Here is a 22,311-nt window from a genome sequence, read left to right on the forward strand (position 1 = left end):
TTAACATTGTTTATACAGAATGGGCGGTTATACATCGGACGTAATAATTTTACGAGGGCGCAGCGTGTAACCGCCCGAGTTTGTTCGACTATAATTCATCTTTTATTGTAAAATCTATATAAAATATGATAGAAGTGTTTATTGGCGCATGTATCGATCTATGCCTTTGTGAAATTATTCCACTTAATTCATATTGTTTCGTGCTTACTCCGTAGTATATTTATCATAATTTATCATGTTTCCTGGTGGTATATTATCCTATCTTTAACACAAACACCATGTAATCACTGTTATAATCTTTTTTTTTTATATTTCAGACTTTGTTTTTTCGGGAGGTAAGTGAGATATCATTTTGAGTAATGTAAAAACGCATTTAGTCATCTGCAACCTGTATATTAACTTTGAACTAATTATATCCTTGCTAAGAGATATGTCTCCAAATGAGAAATTCAATGGAAAAAAATGTACCAAAATAATGTTCAAGGCTTGTTACGTATTAGTATATTTTCTCTCGTTAACTTAAAACTGGAGGCCGAAATATGATATATTGTATTTCATTCTGTAATAGACGTAGAATGGTATGGAACTCCGCAGCTGTCCTATTTCAAGACATCTCATATTATCAAGTCGGAGCGTAATGTTAACAGTGTGTAATTATGTTAAAAAGCTATATTTTTAATTGTGGTTTTAACATGCCGATACATGTCTTATTATATTAACTAGCCATGCTGTCTTGTCAAAGAGTGATGTTAACTTGCACAAAAAGCGTCTTATTATGTTAAAAAGCTATGTTATCATGGCAAGGTGTGATCATCATGTCTGCAGATTGTGTTACAATACTAAACAGCTATGTCATTTTGTTAAATTATCGTGTGATCTTTCTACCTTGTTAAGGCATCGTGTGATTTTGTCTACCGAGCGTGCTGCTATGTTTAAACGCTATGTTATCTTGTTTAAATGTCGTGTGATATTGTCTATCGAGTGTGATTTTATGTTACAAAGCTATGTTATCTTGTCAGATGGTGGTGTTATCTTATCAAAAAAGTGTCTTATTATGTTAAAATGCAATGTCTTCATGCCAATTTACAAGGTACACAATGTCCTTCGTCAAGGAGCATGTCCACAAAAAGTGTTGAACGACTTCACATGGTTCAGCTGGAATATTCCACCTGTATGGGAAAATTATAACTTTATTCAATCTGGATAAGCAATAGAAGAAATAATAGAATTGCTCTTAAAGCATCCAAATAGTGAATTTAGCTATTGTGGTCAGAACTTCAGATGGTTGCTTGGTGTTTCAGTTCCGATCAAGACACATGACGTGTTTGAAACAAGAATACCATTATTTAAGAGGTGTTTGTATAGTTAGATTGTCTTCTTTTATCTTTTTATTGCAGGTTGTAATGATTCCACATTGAACTTTACCTCTGAACTGGTCAGTGAGAATGTTATAGAAATCTCGCTGAGTGGAACAGGGTGGTACAATACTTTCGAAGTAGGAAGTCAGTACACGTACATGTTTCCTTCCATAGAAAACGCCCAAACGATTTTCGATGCCTGTCCAAATGTTGCAATTCATTTCCTTCTTCAAGGTAAGTGCGATGAGAAATATATATGACAAATTCTTGTTGGAAGTGTACACTGCATGATTTAGCCTGTAAGTTTTTACTTCGGTCTTGTATCCAAGGTTTTAGCTTAAATCTTTTAAAATATTTTAGATTTATATTAAGACTTACCACTTCGATAAGTGATAAAATATGTAAGTAGACCCTTTGCAAGCATGGAATGTAAAAACAGACTCGGTTTGATTGAGTTTGTTCATGAGAGGTGATGGTAATAGCAACATCTCTCAAGCCCGCTAACACCGGCGTAAGCGTAACGTTATTACATGGGCATTGGCTGGACTCCATGATCCAAAAAGACCAGAAAATATAACAACACTGTATCCAACTACGGTGAGACGTTTTTCAGTCGCAACACGGCACTTTACGATAGTTAATAAATTTGCAACAAGATCATTTGGAACCTCGCGTAATAGCAGAATGTGAATATGCACAAAATAATCACCGCAGACCATTTCTCCATATAAAGACGATGTTTATTGTTCAAATTGATTATTATGATTTGATAAACAATTTCTCTTGTTTTATCACTAATATTGGCAGATGTTTTAAACGTATTATACTTTTCTACCACACTATTTTTATCGCTAAGGCTATGAGAAAGATCTGGTGTAGTAGTCATTTATATATTAAATGAGGCTGGGTTTTAAGTAATACCTACACAGCTTTAATCACACCTGTACAATTGTAAGATACTCCTACGTAGTGGTAAGGCATAGAGACTTTCCAGATTTAATGTTGGAGGAAGGACCAAGCTCCTTTTCAAGTGTTTGTTTCCTGTTTAAAAGAAATTTGAACTTACACTTCTCATAAGGGGATGACCATCAGAATATCAAGGTAGGGTGTAAATAAACATTGAAATAAGTGAACAACCTGACCACAGTGTAAAATGAATGAGTAATTTGACCTAGATTTCAGAAAGAAAATCTTATCCTTAAATCGCAATATTTATTCCATTATTTGTTGTATCCATTAGATTTTTAAACGCAGATTGATATCAACGAAATTACTTGTAATCCTAAAATATTTTTATTTGTTTTTGCACATATTTCTATTATTCGAGTACCTTTTCACATTCTCTTGATGGACATTTAAACAATCTGACCTGTTTATTAAATTCCTAAGTTTGCTCCCAGCTATTCACAGTTCAAATGTAAAGCCAGTGACATTTTGCTGGAGAAGTCGCTGATTCGAAAGACTGCTGGCAACGGTACACGTACATGGTCTATACCCGCATAGCTGTCAACATTGTCGCATTGCGGACAAAAGAGACATTTAGATGGACTTATTTTAAAGCCAATACTATGGTAGATATTAATCTACCGACCAATTCTTTTAAACATAAAATAGTTCTTGACAATATATAATAGATTTATACTGCCTTGTTTAACATCTCACGATTCTCTTACAAATTTAGTAATCTGAAACAAAGATGACATGCATTTAAAATAAAGGTTGAACTGCAAATAGATAGTAAATTGAGAGGACAACCGGACTTTTTTCAGATCCAGTACCCGAGACAATCGAAGAAACGCCTGCAAAACTGATACTGTGCAGAGTTACTCGTGTGAGCCAAGAAACAGATTATGTTTACAAACGAGACTGTAATTATTTTATCTATATGCGGAAATGCAACGGAAAGCTTCAGTTTGAAACGACATGGGCGACGTGGGCGATATTGACGCCATGGACGCCACATCCGCCTTGGCCATACATGAAACTTTGTCTAGGTATAAATATGTGTGAGGTTAAATATTTTTGTTTTCGAATTGTATCAAACTATTACAAGACACTTTAAGAAATACACGCTTTGCATTGTTTATGTATATGTTCACCTTATCAGTAACAACTTATCAGTAACAACTATATTTATGGTCGTATTTATTTTTCCACAATAAAATGTTTTATTGATGCTAAAATGGTTTCTATAAGTTATATCGATAACATCCTAGGCAGCGCATGCGTATTTAAAAAACGCATCTTACCAGATACTTACAGGTACTAAAACAAATTCTATCACAGGACAAAGTATTGCATTGTATCAAAATATAAATACTTTAATATTGTTATAGACCTCAAGAAGTTGTTACGAGCCAAGCCGCACTAGAAAATAAGCCAGCAATAAAATTTTAAACTATAACAAAACTTCTTCAATGCTATTTTAAAGTAGAATACCAGAACAAAGTCCTTAAATATGCATTATCCAAGAATTTTAGTTTAACTAAATTTCCACGATGCTTAGTCTACATAAAATACAATGTAGATTTTATAAACATTAATATTAAAATCAAATATCCAAGACCACTATCGAAAGGACTCCAACAAATCCCAACAGAAAAAGCTTAAAATCAGTTTGATTTTGCACTTCTTCTTGCACTGACTTTACTGTCAATGCGAAACTCTAAAATGTACAACAATTTAATAAAGGCCATAGTGAAGTAGTTACTAAAGGTAAAGACCGATTTCTCTAAAATTCATAAGACAAAACATTTTTAATGATGTAGCCTGAAAAGCAGAGGCTACAAATATTATTCTACAAACTACACTGTGGTTCTGTCAGAATATTTATTGGATGAAGTGTATACTGTGAGACTGAGTTCTTGAAAATCAGATAAAGAAAATTTGGTGACTATTTTGAAGGGGTGAACACACATAAGCAAGTGTTTAAAATAAAATAATCCTAAACAAAATTCAACAAATGCACAAGTGATGGTAGTCTTGCCACCGACTAGATTATCTTTTTTTATTTTTTTTCCAGTCATTAATCTTCTATATTATGACCTGTCTTTCTTGGCGCTGATTCTCTAATTTTTTTTAGAAGAAAAAGGACATAGTTAAACAAAATTTGAATAGCCTGAGGCGTTATCTCCCGTGAACAAAACATTGGGTCTGAACACAGACTAAAGTGATGGCACAATGCTGTGTTTTAAGACTTATAATCACTTCGATCAGCTTGATTTGAAATGATGATCACAATAAAGAACATATACATACTTCTCTGTCAATGAATTTAATTTCACGAGCTTTAGTTATTGGCTATTGTTTTTTTTTAATTGTTAATTTACTATACATAATTTGTTTTCAGTAAATGCATCACAATAAATCTGTTACAGACTAATCCTATTTGGAGTTTGATATAAATTTATTTATAAGTTGGGGGTAAAATCCTCAATGATTGTAAGCCTGCCAATGCTTCAATGCGTTTTCCATGGTCATTATTCCCATAAATAACTACTGTTTGCCAGCGATAAAAAAAACAGAACATGCTCGCACTGCACTGATTTATGTCTTAGAAATAAAATTGGAAAAACTTCCAAAGTTTACTGTAGTTATTGTAAGGCGCAGTAAATGCGAGAAAACCAAACTTCCATGATAACAAAGGTGATTTTTCCGGTATTATTGTTCACCATTATTTATTGTTTGAACGTGTATATGTACAAAGTCAAGTTATCATTTTGGAATTATATATTGTAGTGTGGCTGAACAGTGTCAAGGTCATACCAGAAATAAGGCATACAACGCAGTACGTTGATTCAGACGGTAATACAGCTGTGATGTATAACCCTTTCTTGCAGTTCAGATGTTCATTCGAAATGGAGGAGGATACTTTATATAAAATAAAATGGTACTTAATTTTTATCTCTATGTCACTCGAATTATTTTCCGGGAGGCGGTTCATACAGTTGCCGCCTTATCCGAACGGCCATCTGTCCACTTGATCTTTGTCCGGATAACTCTGCCTATACTTTTTGAGGAATTTAATCCAAACTTACAGAAAAGTGTAACTATGAAGTGACCTTGGGCCTATTCTAGACCATGAATGCGCTAGGAGCGGTTAAGGAGAAAAACAAAATGCTGTTTATTGCTCAGTACTAATATAAGCCTTGTTCGGAAAACTCCTCTTACAGTTTTCAAGATTTCTGGCCTAAATCTACAGAGATATATCAGCATATGAAGTGAACTTTACATAAATTGGGGGATCATGAACGTTTCGTGCTTGGTTATGAAGTATGTCCCTTTGAAATTTTAAAGAATATTGTTTTATTGGCCAATACTGATATAAAAGTTGTCCGATAAACTCCGTAGTAATAAAAGCAAAGAAACAGGATTGACGTTATTAACACAAGTATAATACCCCCAATTTTAATAGCTGCAAAATTTGCTTCCGTTCAAAAAGTGTCCACGTACAGGACTCAGTGTATCTATATTTTATGGTACTTTGGGATCCTGGAGAACATTCATTACCTCTCATGAATGGACTCTTTCAAATCTTATCTGCTATTGTTTTGGTTGCATTCTGTGCTTCCAAGTGATCTTATATATCTAATCAAGCAGAATGAACCCCAGGGTTAAAAAGAACCAGACACTACAGCAGCACTGAGTCTAAAAATAGGGATACCATATAACGGTCGCGACATGGCACTTACATACTCCTTGTGTGGTAGGTGAGTCTTATTTAGTATTTTCCAAAGAACCTTTTAGAATGGATATGAATCCCCTTTTAATTTACATCTTATGTTGTGAAGAAACGCATTTTTCCCTAAAGGCAATCGGCCTTTTCCGCTAAGTACTGCCATTATTACAGAGGTTCCTAAAGACTTTATCTCGTCCTACACAAGGAAACATTCAGACAGGCAAAATAAGGATTAATATCAAATAGAAAAAAAGCTCACGTTCTGAGATCACAACTCTCTCAAACCGCAGCCGATGAGCATAGCAGTGTATGTAAGGATGTATACACATGATATGTATATAGACAAAGTTAAACATGGATCTGTATATGTCTTTATAGACAGACATGATACAACATACAGACAACAAGGCCAAAATCAAAAAATAAAGGAAGCCCAAGCGGCACCGTTTTCAAACAGTGGCAAAGCACAATTTGGGTGTTTAAACAGTTTATGTCTAGTTAACATTTGGCCTGCGATGCGTGTGTGGAGCCCTTAGACTGCTCGTAAGTTCCTTTCCGTGTGGCCTCTGTGCGGAGGTATGAGGTGGCAGTGCGATTTTCGTAGGATTCACGGGTTCCACAGACTCTACGACTTTGCTTAGCGGAAAGTTATACAAATTTGAAAAATAAAATCGTAATCCCGTAGCCCGTAGACATGTCAAAGGTGGTATTGCACAATCCTCGCACGGGCATCGTTAGGAGGCCGCGCGCTGATCTTGCAAGCAACGCACGATTTTCCGTGAACATTGTTCCCATAAGAAATCGTACGGAGATTGTAGACTCTTGGGACATTTGCACGACCCTCGCATAGCTGCCGCAAGGTTGCCGGTCGCGGTCGCACATGAAATCGCACGGATATTGAGAAATTATCGCGCGGCAACCCTACAGCGGACTATTGCCGTGCGGCGGACTTGATACGGGCAAAACATTTTTCAGATGGTATTGGCCATTTCCGGCATGTTTTCATTATTCGTCCTTTCAGACAAATGATAGTACCACTAAAAATTCCAGAGCGGCATACCTGCGGTTGAGACAGGTCAGGAGAAGAGAGAAGGCAATGACTGCAACCCTGGCCGTCCTTGACGAGCAGCAGACCCGACAGAGGGACAGTGGGAGGACGGTGTGGGTGATGCTGTGGCTGCTGAGATGGGTCACCCATGGACACTACGACAACCAGAGGCAGGAATTGATGCGGGAATCGCATGGGGACTTCAAAGCCTACCTCAGAATCGAAATAAACTAAAAGCAGAAATCTGATTTTGTACACAACACTCCTCTTTATACACTGCGGACTAGGATGCTCAAAAATGTATAGTTGGCTGCACCATAACCGTATTTTCTCTGCACAGCCTTTTCACGGTCGTACGATTTCCATGGGAAGCTTGTGGAGACTGCACGGCAACTGCACTGAAATTGCAAGATTTCAGTATAATCTCCACACAGCATCCATACGGATTTCTCTCGGCCTTGTACAAAATTGGCACATTGCTCGTATATAGTGTGAACACATACGCCATAGCCCGATGCTACGATGCCCCAAAACCGCAAGGAAAATCATAGTTTAATTAATCGCATAGCGCACGGATCAAATGTGAATTGGGCATTAGTTGTGCACCAAAACCCTTACCCTTAATTCTCCACCATGTTCCAAAGTTACATGGATTCCTCACTAGTATAGAGAAAAGCATAAGGTTCAACTGTTAAACAGCTGAAATCTAGAAATGCAGTGTATCTCGAAAGTGTCGGGACATACATTGCATTTCATGAACATTTTTGTCAAACTACACAAAATCTCCAGGATCTCTATAAAACTTGGTCTTTAATATCTATTGTTGAAGTAGCGTCTAAACATCACATATCCCGTTCTCGTCAGTAACGGATTGCTTTAAATTGATTGGCAGATAAATGTTTACATATGGGTACCTGAAAAAAAAATCATCTTATTTGTTTATTTGTTCATCATGCATTTTAACAGATACATGTATACAAAATGCATATCATTTGCCCCAAGTTTCATCCTATTACTTTGACTTAATGAAAATTTAACCCTATCTTAGGTATATCAATGACACCATGTACGTCGAGACAGAACCTTCGAATTTATCTGAAGATCTTGCTTTAAAAAGTGACGATATAAACAATATGGAACTTGGCTACAAGGTATACTTTCTGCGAATATATGTTGCAACGAAACGTAGAACTGTACCGCAAAAAGGGTATGATAAATAATTCGAATGTATGTTATTTGCAATAATTCAGAAAGCCAAACGTTTTTGATAGGAACTATTGAAATCTTAGTATTAGATCTTCTTTGACCAGTCTGAAAACAGATTTCAAAACAGACTCACAGGTATCAGTTTAAGACATAAAAACACAATGTCAGCGTTTTTTGTTTTTTGTTTATTCTAAAATATAGTTTTTTCTTAAAAATCCAAACGAAGGATTTCTCCACAAGGCTTTTAAATGGACGTATTCACATCCATTAACTTCAATTTGCTTGCATTTTCTGCATGCACTTTATTCAGCCCTTTATATGTGTTATACTAAGCATCTCTTTTCAGATAAAATGTGGGGTCGTAAAAATGACAATAGAAAATTTTTCAGAAGTATCAAGTTTCAACTTCTTTGCTGGCTGGAAGGTAATAATTCTTTCACTAATTCCTGCAATATGCCATGGAATGATGAACGTACAGAACATGCCTAGGCAATAATAGGACCGTTATAAATTATTTCATGATCGTTTGTGCTTTCTACGATTTTAAATAAGATATGAAGTCTATATTCCAAAAGACTGACAAAGGAAATCAAAAGAAATGGAGGTTTTTGTACACATTCAGTTAAGTGAATCTCTCAGATCCTGCAATAATGTATAAATGGAACCTGTTGTTTTATTATAACACTTTCATGCGCACTTTCCACAACAGATAGAGTGATACAGAATATAAGCACACAATTTTAATTGAAATACATATCGGTCTAGGACAAATGAAAAACAACAGATAGTGAAAACTAGATATATAATTATATTGTCATTTGTATCTTCTACACTCTCAATATGTTTATATTGACATATAATATGCAGAATATAGTAATGCAAATATTTTGATAATTGTTTATTATTATACAATAAAACTTATTGTGGTGGTTTCTCTTGTGATACTGAAAGAGCGATCATTGTCATCTTTGGTGTTCGTGTTGTAATTGATATCGTACAAAAGTAAAAATGTACATTTACAAAAATTAAACCTCATTACACGTGAAGTTGATTACAAACTCGCATAAATAATCGTTTCTGTAAAAAATCCCGACTTTTTTCAAATTAAACGTCCTTATATTATAAAAAAAGTACTTACTTTTATTCTGATCAAAAGAAGGCGTATCCCATTTTTAATGAAATGCTATGACGCAAGAAGCTCAGAAACCACCAGGTTAGAGTTAACAGAAGTATAGTGGACAGGCTGCGGTCTAGGTTTCCGAGTTTGAGAACACCACGCTAACGTTCTAAACTACGTCTACGTCATCTATTTTGTTCTGCAATGTACATTCAACTCATCAAATTATTATTGGAACATTGGGTAGTTTATTCATCTTTTACATGTAACAGTGTAACACAGTTTAAACGAATAGTCGATATTCTTAGTGTTTAAAAATATCCAAGTAAGAGCCTGATGGGCATCGTGTAACATGGAAAACTTACTGTCTTAATTTATTATGTATATTTCGTAAACGTGTATTTTAGAAACATCCCCCTGAGTACTCCCTTTGCATTTGTGTTTTCTTCGATAGCTGTGAAATTATTCAACCGCACGTAATTTCTGCGATTGTTTTTTCTTCGGAATTCTTTACATATTTTTTTCCAAATGCCCCTAAAGATATATTTACATATGTGAAAATATGTAAATGACTGTCTCTTTTAAAGAAAACCCTACCTAGTTCACTTTTTATGACAAATGTTTGTGAAAAGAAAAATATTTTGAAGGAAATATTGAACAAAAGATTTCAGATATGGATGTAAAAGTCACCAAGGGTGGTTCCGTCACTGTTACTGTAGAACAGACAGTCCCAATTGGCTGTGCCTATACCGCCGGTGAACAAACACATTGCTCAGAAGAATTATCAATAGTAGACCCATCCTTCATGCCGGATATATGCAAGGGGAGCATTCTGGCAGTAAATGCAGACGACACAAGTAAAACTAACCATCAAGTTCAGGTACGTGTACCAATATTTATTACATTTATGACCTTGTTAGTGTGTATTTGTAGCACACTGTCTCCATTCCATTTTGAGTTGGGATACTTATATGATACAAGCTGTAGTAACTACAAGAGCAATGCATAGTTTACATATAGTGTCCTTTGATATTGAATGCTAAATATGTTGCAGCAGGTACATGGGTCATACAATATTCAATACGTAATAAAGTTTAACTTTTATTTTCATCTGTCAATGGGTGACCCAGTTTGCGGTATATGGCTTTGGTAAGGTTTTTCCTGTTCAATGCACGCACGGATTCTACTCTTGTGTTTTTTTTCATACGATGAGTTTTGATACAAGAGGACAAGAGGAGATTTTGACACTGTCTGTCCCAATTCCTATACTTGTTCGTCACATTTAAGGAAGAAACATACAAAGTATTTCACTTTGTTTAACTTTACGGATAGAGGCGTATAAAACATATTGGAATGGTTTAATATAAAAGATTGAGACATATATAAAGCATAGCGGACAAATTTTATATTAAACAAACGTAAAAACGTACAAACATCTAAATAGATTAACGTAGAAGGTGTAGACATGCCTTTTTTATTTAGAATAAAAGATAGAGTCGTATTAAACGTATCAAATCCATTCTATATAAAAAGTAAGAGATGTATGTAACATATCGAAGTCGCTCTATATTAAAGGTATAAATGGTAAAGACGTATGAAACATACTGGTGTCGTTCTACATAAAAGTAAGAGATGTATGTAACATATCGAAGTCGCTCTATATTAAAGGTAGAGACGTATGAAATATATCGTAATCGTTTTGTGAAATGGCGCCTACTGAACATTTGTCTCAAATGTAATAGCTTAAAATTTCTGAAGTCAGTTTGTATTTGGGTATACTTTCGCATACTAGGGAATGTCAAGGTTCGTCTCAGTATTATGTCGGACCTCGAGACCTTTGATGAGAACATGTCATTAAGCACGGGAAATGTTTGTTTAAAAGTGTCAGGCATATATCACAACCTTTAAGTTGAACAACATCCCTACTTTATGTATAGCACGTCTTCGATATGTTATATACGTCTCTACCTTTTATATAGAACGTCTTCGATATGTTATATACGTCTCTACCTTTTATATAGAACGTCTTCGATATGTTATATACGTCTCTACCTTTTATACAGAACGTCTTCGATATGTTTCATACATCTCTAATTTTTATATAGAACAATTCAATATGTTTGATACCTCTCTTAGTTTTATTCACAAACATTTCGATATGAAACAATTCGGATATATTTTATACGTTTCTACTATTTATGTAGAAGGAATATCATCGAGGTAGAACAACTTCAATACGTACCTTTTAATATAGAAAAACTTTGATATATTTAATACGTTTCTGCCTTTTATATAGATCGACATCGGTCTGCTTTATACGTCTCTAACTTTTATACATAAATGTATAGAATGACATCGATATGTATCATATGTCTCTTCATATACAGAACGACTGCGATATGTTTCACATCTCTACCTTTTTGTACAGCTGTTTTTATTCTTTTTCAGACGTTAAAGCAAGGTTCAGAGTGGCAGGGAAATACAAAGTATCGCTTCAAACTTTCAACATCTGATGTGTCTTACGATGATGCAACAGTATATGATTTACAAGTTCGTCTTACGGACGGAGCAGATAATCGCGCTCGTCGGGATACGGAGTCTAGAACGAAGGTAAACACTGAAAATCATTTATTGCATCAAATTTATGAAGTAGAAGAAGCATTCTATGTTCGAAAGTACATGTATATATTTTTCCTTTGAAAGATTTCTTTGACCTTTAGCAGTCTATTTCGTAGATAACATCAACTTTCTTTTGCAAAAATATATTTACAAAGCTTTTAACAGGTGCTTCTGTTTATCTGGGTAGTGTGCGTAGATGAAAATTATAAAATATTGCCTTCTTTGAAATGTACATAGGAATATTTGTAGTGTTGTCAATGAAAGTAATGTTATTTAGGGAAATATATATTCCCAAATGTAGAAAGTCTTGCTCATTTAACTTCAAAACAATTTTTTTTAAATGTTACGAAATTTAAACTTTTGAAAAACTATAGGAGGAATGAAGTTAGAGAAAAATTTAGATAAACAAAATCAAAAGAAAAACCTTTACGCTAAGCATTTCAGTATCCTTCAGTATCACTATCTCTTCGTACTCGTACGCGTTATGATGAAAACTGCACGTATATTTCATTCCATATTATTACCTTATCACGTCGTGTTAAGCATACACTTTGGGTTTAACTTATGACTTAGATGTGAAGAACGTATTAATTCTTGAAAACATGATTTATAATATATCTGCTTGTCAACTGTGATGCAGTTATAGAAGGTTTGTTTTCAGATGTGTCGTATAATCAATAGAAAATTTGTTTTTACAGGTGATAGATACCTTGCACGTAAGCTGTGATATTTCTATTTCTATTATCTCTACAAATAATAATGAATTACATAATGTGATAAAACAAATCTGAATTGTATTATTCGTGTTTAATCAATGAAATACTTATTTCATTCTTAATTGATCTAGTGTGCTGCTGGTTCCATGCTGAAATTACAATTTCAAAATACGGATTACAAGTATCATCCAACGTGTTATTAATGGAATGACGGAAACTTTTGAGGTCTTTATGCTTTCAAAGAAACATCGCTCGATCTCTGTCCAGAATAGATTAAGTGTTGGTATCTCGGGGTTTTACACAATATGGATTATCTGAGATTGTCTTTCGCATCTTTTAGGTGGATGTTACGGACGCATGGCGACATTTGAACAAGCTTTGCTATTCCCATGTAGACCCACATATGCGAACAGCTGATGGAAGGTTAGACAATTGAAATGTTTTCACTTGATGTATTAGAAGACTTTGTTATGGCATTGCATGTTTCTTATTTAGAACGTTTGAAGATTTACTCATATAATATAGTAAGTTTCGCATATAAAAACGATCGTAAATGTTTATATTATTCACTGTAATACTTTATTATTTAACCAGTGGCATATGTGTGCTCCTAACTTTAGGCTAACCAATTTGTAATGTGCTTTTGTAAAACATTATAGATACTATGAACAGCAGAGGGAAGGTGATTATATGTTTCTCCGAAATATAGCTGAGCAAATGGAGGTAAATTCTTATCTATTGGACACATTTAGTAGTTCAAATCGTTAGATATCCTTTCACCTTTATCTCCGGTTCATTTTTAACGCTGGGATTTGAATCCACTACTGTTGAAAGAAACTATATCACGTTAGAGGAGTTGATACAGTGTGGTCCACTTAAAACTGGCTTGCAATCGTTTAATTCAGAACCATGTAGTCTAGAGAAAACCAGTTTCGAAGGAGCGAAAACAAAATGTGTTGAACCAATGTTCTTTCAGCAGTAGCAGTCGGCCTTCCCCACAAAACGTAAATTGCATGCGTGCTTGTGCCTTTTTGTTTAATAAAGATATGACAGAGTTACCATTGTAGACGAAATAATATATAAAATTTGTGTTCAGCAAAGAAAACTGTATCCACATAATGTTATATTCATTTATCACGTATATTATTTTGTATGACTTATATTCAATTTTATATTAAAGATTCAAGAATCAGCAAGGTACTGCTTTCCTCCTCGACGTTCAAACCATAAACCGCCAGTATGTACATGCGGCATAGCTATACGTTTTGGAGCAGATGTTTTCATGGTCAACAGGTGTGGCAGCTTAAACCTTCTTGATTTTGTACAGTGTGGAGAAGGGGGAATACTTGAGGTCGACCGCGTTCATGACTACCGCTACAGGGTAAGTTACTCGTATGTTGCCATAGTCTGGTGTGCTTAGCTGTGTCTTAATATACATTTGCACATAATTTACATTGCAAGAATTCGGCTTTGTCGACCATATAAAGAGTAACAGTATTAATCGTATTGATGTTCGCCTCGTCATTTTAACAAGGAACGTATGTATGCAAATTACCTTTATAAGGACAGGAATTACAGTTGAACAAGCACCAAATCTCATATTTTTCAGCTAGATTTGACAAACATATTAGATAAAACGTTCAACTTAATCCACCAAAAATGCGTTTTAGTTAAAGTAAAGTTAACACTGAAAATTAGAGTTTTCTTTAAAAATAGTATCGCATTATTGGTCTTAAAGACACCAGCAAAGACAATCCTGCAGAAGCATAGAACGCAATCAATCAAAATAATAGAAGCCTAGGTTACGCTGAGTCTGGCAAAATATGCGACGGCCCTCATGTCACAAACTGAATTGTATTAAAAGGAAACGATTATACTGAATAAACTTAATGATGCGAAAGCTGGTCCAGAGAATATAATAAAACTGATTTCAAATTTAAAAGTTGACTAGAAATGTGTCACAGACACGGATGTCCCCGCAACACGAGAAAGGTCACAGGCATAAGTTATTTATAGTAACAACTAAGGAAAGTAAATCTTAAAAAATGTCCACACAAAAATCCTTACCAGGTAGAGATAGGTTAAAATACTTCTCAAAATTGGATATAGCATGCATGTTGTACTACGGAAAAGTGGTCTGTTTTTTCCCTACGACCAGAATTAAAAGTTACAATATAAACCATTTATAGTAACAACAAAGGGAAGTAATTCTAAACTAAGGACCTGGTTCTTGCACATGACATTCTGTCTCATGAGGGTATACAACTGAGCCAACTTACATCAAAATCCCTCCATGCAGGAAGAAGAAATGCTCAAGACAAAGTCATTCTTGTATGTGACCTTTGGCCTCTAAGTGTGACCTTGAAATTTGACCTAGGGACCTGATTATTGCGCTTGACAAATTGATTATCCATACTTATTATTTGTGTCAAATAATTTTGAAATAGGACCATGCATGTCAAAGTTATGGACCGGACACGAAGACCACACTATCAGTATATATGTAATGAAAACTGGCTACCTTCAACCAAGGACTGTGACCTTGATCTTTAAGCTAGGGACCTGGCTTTTGCACAAGACACATTGGCTATCTACGCTTATTATTTGTGTCAAATTATTTTGAAATATGACCATGCATGTCAAAGTTATGGACCGGACACGTACATCACCCTTTCCCGAACACACAAGCACACACACGGACAAACACACACACGGACAGGGGTATCACTATATGCAGGCACCGCCGCCACCCCCCCCCCCCCCCCCCCCCACCCCCCTCCCCCAGTTTTATAGCGGGGGCATAAAACATGTCTGGTGTGTTACAGGTAAGGGCTCCGACAGGAACAATAATAGATATTACCCTCAGAAGATCGAAATTCATGAACATAGATGTGTATATGTCTCCAAGAGATTTTGGTAACTTAGATGGTCTATGTGGCTATTTTGACGGCATTGTTGCAAATGATTTTCTACACAGAGATGGAAATATTTCAAATGGGAATGCTGATTATAGGTTTTCGGACAGTTGGAGGTATTTATCTGAAAAAAAAAATTGACTTGTATTTTGTAATTCTACAATTATTTTGCCTAGAAACAATTCACATTATTAACCATTTTTTTAAATTTTAAACTATTGTGACCGCAGGTTTGAAAGGGTAAACAAAAACCTATTACGGAAAAGTGGATCTACCTTAAAAGTCACAAAATCCGTTAGATAATAAAAGAAAAAGTTAACATTCCTCTTGAATAATGTTGTTTATAATTATGTTTCATTATCTAGGTCACCTGTGCCTGGTCGTTGACTCAAATTACTTGCCCCTTACGGCCTGAGGTTCGAAAGCCACAGAGGAGTATTCGATTATTTCATATGTTCTAACCAGGTGCCTATACGTATCTGAAATATGGTAGTAAGATCCCACATGTCCATAGTTAGTACAGAAAAATGAAAAACATAACTAGATAAATTAGATATAAAGATAAGAGATGATGGTGTTTTGAGTGAAAAGGATTAGTTACTTTGTCAAAAAGACAACCATCGGCACCCAAAAATACGCCCATATTTCACTATATGCCTGCAATACTTTTTGAAAGATAATACCCGATTTCCACAAACTTCCAAAGAGCAGTTCCATCCAAAACCAAATAAGTGTATTGAATTAACTATACAGAGCTATATAGATGGGCGGGATTATAGTGTACAGACTCGTAAAGGAAGTTTTGTCCTTCAACTAAAAGCCAAAATGTTAAAAATCTTACGTGGATACGTGGAAAGCCACGTCCAAAACCCTAAATTACTCTTTGCGTGTAATTTCGCTTGTAATTATCGGGAGTGGACCCATTTCAAATAAAGGGATTACCTAAAAAAGTTGTTTGGACTTAAATACATAGAGTAAGGAGGGGAATTTTAAATATGTACTGTATAATATAGTTTCTGGTTACGTACCTGGTAGTTTGAAACATCTCTGCATGCATGTATCTATCCAAGAGGGTCGAAAAATCTTTAAATTGTTTCACTGAGGGTTTTCTTGAAGACATGGACATTTTATCAACTACAGACCAATATGCAACCACTTTCAGTGCGTGGAAAGCTACGTCAAAGATCCTTTAATAGTCCAAAATGCAACATTTCTTTCCACTGATTTTTCAAAACTCACCCAAATCACAAACACATTTCAAAGAAGGAGGCATACTCTCCTTTAACAATTCGTGCGCAATTTGCCAAACTTCAAGCAATAACGGGTTATTTTACCGACTTTCCATATGTTTTATGTAGTTATAACAGTTAATTAGTATAACAGTCATAGTGGCCTATACTGTCCATTTTCTGGTTTAGTCCATATTTGATTTTGCATATTCAAAAAGGTCTAAACCACTGTTTTCTTGACCTTAAACTGCTCTCCCTCCTCGGCCGTAAACAAAACGTTCATAACAGATGCAGAAACATGCATTACTTAATTTGTTGTAGGTTGTCTAATGAAGAAAATCTGTTCAAGAAGTTGAACCGCGTACTTGAGCCATGGAATAACAAAAATGATGGCCGAACTTGTAGCAGAATCAATTCCATAACAAAGATGAAGTGTAAGGTTAGAAGAAGATTCAAACGTGAGGATGATGTAAAAAGAGATTTCGAACGACTCTATCCACTTATGTCAACTCGAGAATCAATAAGATTAAAGGTATGGCGGTTTTTTTCTATTGTAATACACATTTCATGATCAAAATAAATGAAAAAGTGTTAATGTGTTTCCACGAAAGTTGTATATGCAGCTATGAAAACATTTGGAACGAGACTCTATGTTATAGCTGTTGCAAACATAATTATATTAACTGAGAGGATTGACTATCAAAGATCAATCCTCTTTGATACTTGCACGCAAACGTGTGCACATGTCTGTTACTTTGTTTGATAAATTACATTGTCTTGCTCACTATAAGGGAGCGGTCTTTACTCCCGGTGTTTAGTAAGAGGGGGATCGGTTAAGTATTCTTGACACAATTGCACACTTAATGAAATAATAATTTCCCGACGGCATAATAAATCTATATATATTTGCTACAAACAACAGCCGTATATTGACCAATTTTATTTCATGCTTGCGTTTCTCCTCCGTTTTATGTTAGAATTCCTTGAAGGATGACAGTTATTGAGTAGACACGAAATAGACCCTGTTAACCTTTAACCTGCAAGACAGAGTGACCCTTTACCTTTGCCCTAGGGATATGCGAGTTTACATACGTTAAGACCTCTCTTTATAGTGAAACTCTTTGATGGATGACAGAGTTATAGATTCGACACAAATGGACAGAATGACTTAGAATAAATTTCCTATCACCTCTGTGGGTCCGAAAACTCTCTTGGTTGATAGAATTCTATCATGTGAGGAAGCAATCGAGCTGGTTTTCGGAAGATCACGGTTCTTCTAAAGTACTCACTCGAGTCTGTATGATGTGCGGATTGTCACTGCGTGCCTTCCTCCGCCCTCTAAAGGTGGAAAATTGTAATGTTACCTAATTTTGTGTCGATGTGATGTTATAATTTATGTGAAGTAATTAAACAGGATGGTGTGTATTACCAGTACAATGCATTAGGTTTAAAATAGTACACACTTAATACATGTATAGCTACGTGAAAAAATAGTACAAATTTGCATGACAACTAAAACACTGAAAGTCTTTTTAAACGACTGCTAATGTATGATGTTTAATTATGAAATAATAGCACTACATACACAATTAATTTGCATATTATGGGGGAAGTTAAATAACATTTGATGAGGATTTCTACATTTGAAGTTAACTATTTTAGTCAAAAGTGTGTATTGGATATATTTAACAAAATAAACTAACTGGTGTTCATTAAACAGATTAACATTTGACACAATTCAGAGTGTTCGCACACCCCTCAAGCTCTGCTCTGCTGGTTTAAAAAAATCAAACACTTTGACATTTGTTTTTGTTCCTTAAAGTGTAAAAGATCGAAATATCTGTCACCGATTGATGAGTTACTGATAACCAGTTGCAATATGTTCATCAATGGCGTAACCACGATCTGATGTTCGCGAGTTAGGGATAACCGAATTAAATACATAAAACAAATAAAGTATTTGTTTATTCCATATTTTTGCTGTTGTTTTAACAAATGTTTATCCTTTTTGTCTGCGTAAAGGCATGCTTAACATGATAACGTCAGTGCAAAACGATAACGTTAAATGCAGTATTGAAATAAGAAATAGTTTAATAACTCATTATATAACATTTTAATATAAAGTAACGTTCAATTTTATGTTCGTCCACTAACGATGTACATGTTTGTTGTTCTTAAAAGTATAGTATTAGGCCTAATAACTTAGTACATGTGTATTGTCGTTTATTTTTACGTCATATTCTTCCGTATCAAGTTCGTACCAGTGCAGCATATATTTGATATTTTTCAATGAGAAAATACCCGATTTAATTCATTTTAACATTTCAATAGTTAATTAAAAATAGGAAGACAGTGGGGCGAAATATCACTGTGGAGTTTAAACCAGTTTATGGAGCGCATTAAATGTCACTCTTACCCATACATACCAGCCTCCTAGCCCCTATTATGCTTCTCTTTGCATATCCCCACCATCATGTTGTGAAGTTACAGGACAATACAATTTAAAATAGCCAGGTGAATCTCTAACAGATGATATGGTATCAGCACGATATAAATATATAAAACTTAAATTGTTTATATCATTGAAAATATAAGAAATAGAGTTTTACGCATTGTAGCATATTATAAAATAACATAAAGTGCTTCGAGTTTTACATTCACAGTGCAGGTTATTCGCAAATATAATAATTATTATACCGCCCAAAATGATAAAACAAGGCTGGTATGTATAAAGGCGATATTGACATACTATGCTGGTACTTGGGAAGCAAATTTTTATCCTAGTATTTAGTCTCTAAATATTGAACGGGTGCACCTGAGTTATGTTCTTATTGTAATGATTTGTCACCCCCAGATGCTTGTTGATCCTATCCATAATTCCTCTAACATATGAATTTATCTTAGAGAAACGCACAAGCCAACATGGAAGTAGAAGTAGCGTCGTTTTGTAATGCTTCCATATTTGGATCACCTGCTGTTATGGAAATGCAAGACAAGCTTGCCGACGAAGACTTATCGGAGGTTGTGTCACAATGTGTATATGACGTCACTGTACGTATTGATAAGACATTGTCAGTGTTCAGTTGCAATTTGTTTTAAACTTATTTTAAAGTGTTATGTTTTCATAGTGATCGCGAATTATCTTTAAGTAATAATGCAAACATAGTAAGGTTTTGGGCAGGACCATGCCGTTTTTACATATTCCCAAAATATTTTCAGGAAGGAAATGACACGGTTTGGGTTGAAGCACATGTTCAAGCACTTAGTAACATAGTTACAACAGTGCTGGAATTGAACCCGTTGTATGTCGCAAATAATACCAAAGTCGTTGAAACATTTCTGTCTCAGACATGTTTGAATAACTGCAGTGGAAATGGGGCTTGTTCAGAAACAGGTAAATTTTCTGCTTAAAGTAACTTGGCTGGCACAAACGCAAGAGGTGGGGCAAATGTCAAATAGATATAGATAGTGTAATATGAAAGCAAAGGCGTTTTGATTACATATTTGGTGTCATATAAAAGTAAAAATTATTTTCAGTGTGAACAATAATGGATATGCCATTAATACAATTTAGATCATGGTCCTTTGGAACGCAACAAAGCAAAATAATTTCAGTTTGACTGAGTATATCCGTGTGAGGTAATGACATATCGACGGCGTCGATCGAAAATCCCAAATTACGAAAATGCCTATTTTTTCTTTGCCGAATAATGTTTAGCATTTTCCCGCGCACATTCTCTCCAAATCTGGGGTCAATTAGCCAATGGGAAAGGGGTGAAACATAAAGAAATAAAATACCGAATAATGAGAAAAATAGAAAATGCCGATTGATTTCGCTAATTGGAAAAAAGCCGATAGTGAATTTCAACATTTTCTTAATTTACAAGAGTGTTTTCAATACTTTTCAATACTCAAGCATGTAGCTCATCCAAATACCAATTAGCATTGCAAGTATGGATGTTCTGTGTTATTTACTTTTTAATTTACTTTTTTCAGAAATTGATCTGAAAAATTCATTATTCGGTATTTTATTTTTGATTTAGAAAAGGCAGGAAAAACACTAAAAATTAGTTTTTATGCCTGTCCTGAAAACCACCTTTTTATTTTTTCGGGATTTTCGATCGATACCGTCGATATGCAATACCACAGTCATTTTTAACAATAAAATATCATTATTTTATTACTCAAAATAAAAACCAATTATCTCATACAACACTCTTTATTCATCAAGAATATGCATTGATACTTACAACGATAGTTAAACATACGCATGATACATTTTGTAATAATTTAATTAAATTCAGTAAAAGTATATTGACAATATTGGGAGTTGATCGGCCGCTCATGACTCAACAAGGGTCTCACCGTGTAGAAATCCGTCGACCGAGAGGAGAACAGACGCACCAACCCAAGGCTTGCAAAAAACATCGCAACTGCGCAATCCATCGAACTTCGAATTGTGAATCCAACCCAGCCCGGGTGTCACCGGGATGCGGTCAAATGCACAACCCTAGCCAATGTAAAGCGAGGCAATATAACACAACGGACCACAAGGCAAAGCAATGCAAGACACTTTGTACTTTGTAACAGGTATCACTCAAACAACGCAAAGTAACGCAAGACACTTTGTACTTTGTAACAGGTGTCACTCAAAGGCAAAGCAACACAAGACACTTTGCATTTTATAACAGGTACCACTCAAATGCAAACACACAACAATTTCAATTGAACGTCGAGCTACCATTCCACCCATTTCGGGTTTCACCGAGAATGAGCGAAACCGCAACACGAGTCAATGAAAGGCAAGGCAAGGCAAGGCAAAGTGACACCACTGAGAGCAACGCAACATACGCAACACACGCAACACTAGGAATCGCCAAGTACTAGGGCAAAACCTTTTACTATCCAGTTAACACAAACTGGTAAACATATGATACCCCAAAGTACGCAACTTGAATGCAAACATACAGACACCGTATCCGCTCACCTCACGGCCGACAGAATTTTACCGCCAACATATTATGAGCGACAATATCCATCAAGCCAGTATTATAAATAAACACCTTTTACTTATAGTATTATGACAAGATGAATAAAAACTAATATTAAGGTCTATCAAATGTCACAGTTAAAAAGCCAGTGTCCTACATAATAATTGTTACCACAAATAATAGCAGAATTTTCTTAGAGATATCCAACTGTGATCACAAAGTTTTTAAGTTCACATAAAATAATATTTACGACAGTCAATACTTCCTATAATTATTTTCCTGTCCTTGAATTTCATGTCAATACGACACATTTAACTTAAAAAGTGAAACTTATTCTAATAATTTTATTACTTCACTATTGTCTTCTTGTACATTTAGTTTATATATTTTAATATTAGAAATACGTATATTAATATCAATCAACTATCCCGTGC

The 22,311-nt window shown here is 35.0% G+C and overlaps 1 protein-coding gene across 2 annotated transcripts in view; it reads left to right on the top strand.

Moving 5' to 3' along the window:
- LOC123526132 (uncharacterized) overlaps nt 1–22,311 on the top strand; it is a 45,992-nt gene that overhangs the window by 11,563 nt on the left and 12,118 nt on the right. For both annotated transcript variants that reach the window (XR_008366944.1, XM_053522799.1), the window contains exons 4-19: nt 318–335; nt 1,398–1,592; nt 3,128–3,352; nt 5,097–5,247; nt 8,133–8,235; nt 8,637–8,714; nt 10,072–10,287; nt 11,856–12,017; nt 12,725–12,742; nt 13,083–13,165; nt 13,402–13,465; nt 13,923–14,123; nt 15,568–15,773; nt 17,208–17,418; nt 19,791–19,937; nt 20,106–20,280. Coding sequence is in view for 1 of the 2 variants with exons in the window: in XM_053522799.1 (XP_053378774.1) it covers nt 318–335; nt 1,398–1,592; nt 3,128–3,352; nt 5,097–5,247; nt 8,133–8,235; nt 8,637–8,714; nt 10,072–10,287; nt 11,856–12,017; nt 12,725–12,742; nt 13,083–13,165; nt 13,402–13,465; nt 13,923–14,123; nt 15,568–15,773; nt 17,208–17,418; nt 19,791–19,937; nt 20,106–20,280 (2,253 nt within the window). In the remaining variant the exon portion in view is untranslated. The remainder of the gene's footprint in view (nt 1–317; nt 336–1,397; nt 1,593–3,127; nt 3,353–5,096; nt 5,248–8,132; nt 8,236–8,636; nt 8,715–10,071; nt 10,288–11,855; nt 12,018–12,724; nt 12,743–13,082; nt 13,166–13,401; nt 13,466–13,922; nt 14,124–15,567; nt 15,774–17,207; nt 17,419–19,790; nt 19,938–20,105; nt 20,281–22,311) is intronic.

This window comes from Mercenaria mercenaria, chromosome 14 (assembly GCF_021730395.1).
Source record: "Mercenaria mercenaria strain notata chromosome 14, MADL_Memer_1, whole genome shotgun sequence".
NCBI lineage: Eukaryota > Metazoa > Mollusca > Bivalvia > Venerida > Veneridae > Mercenaria > Mercenaria mercenaria.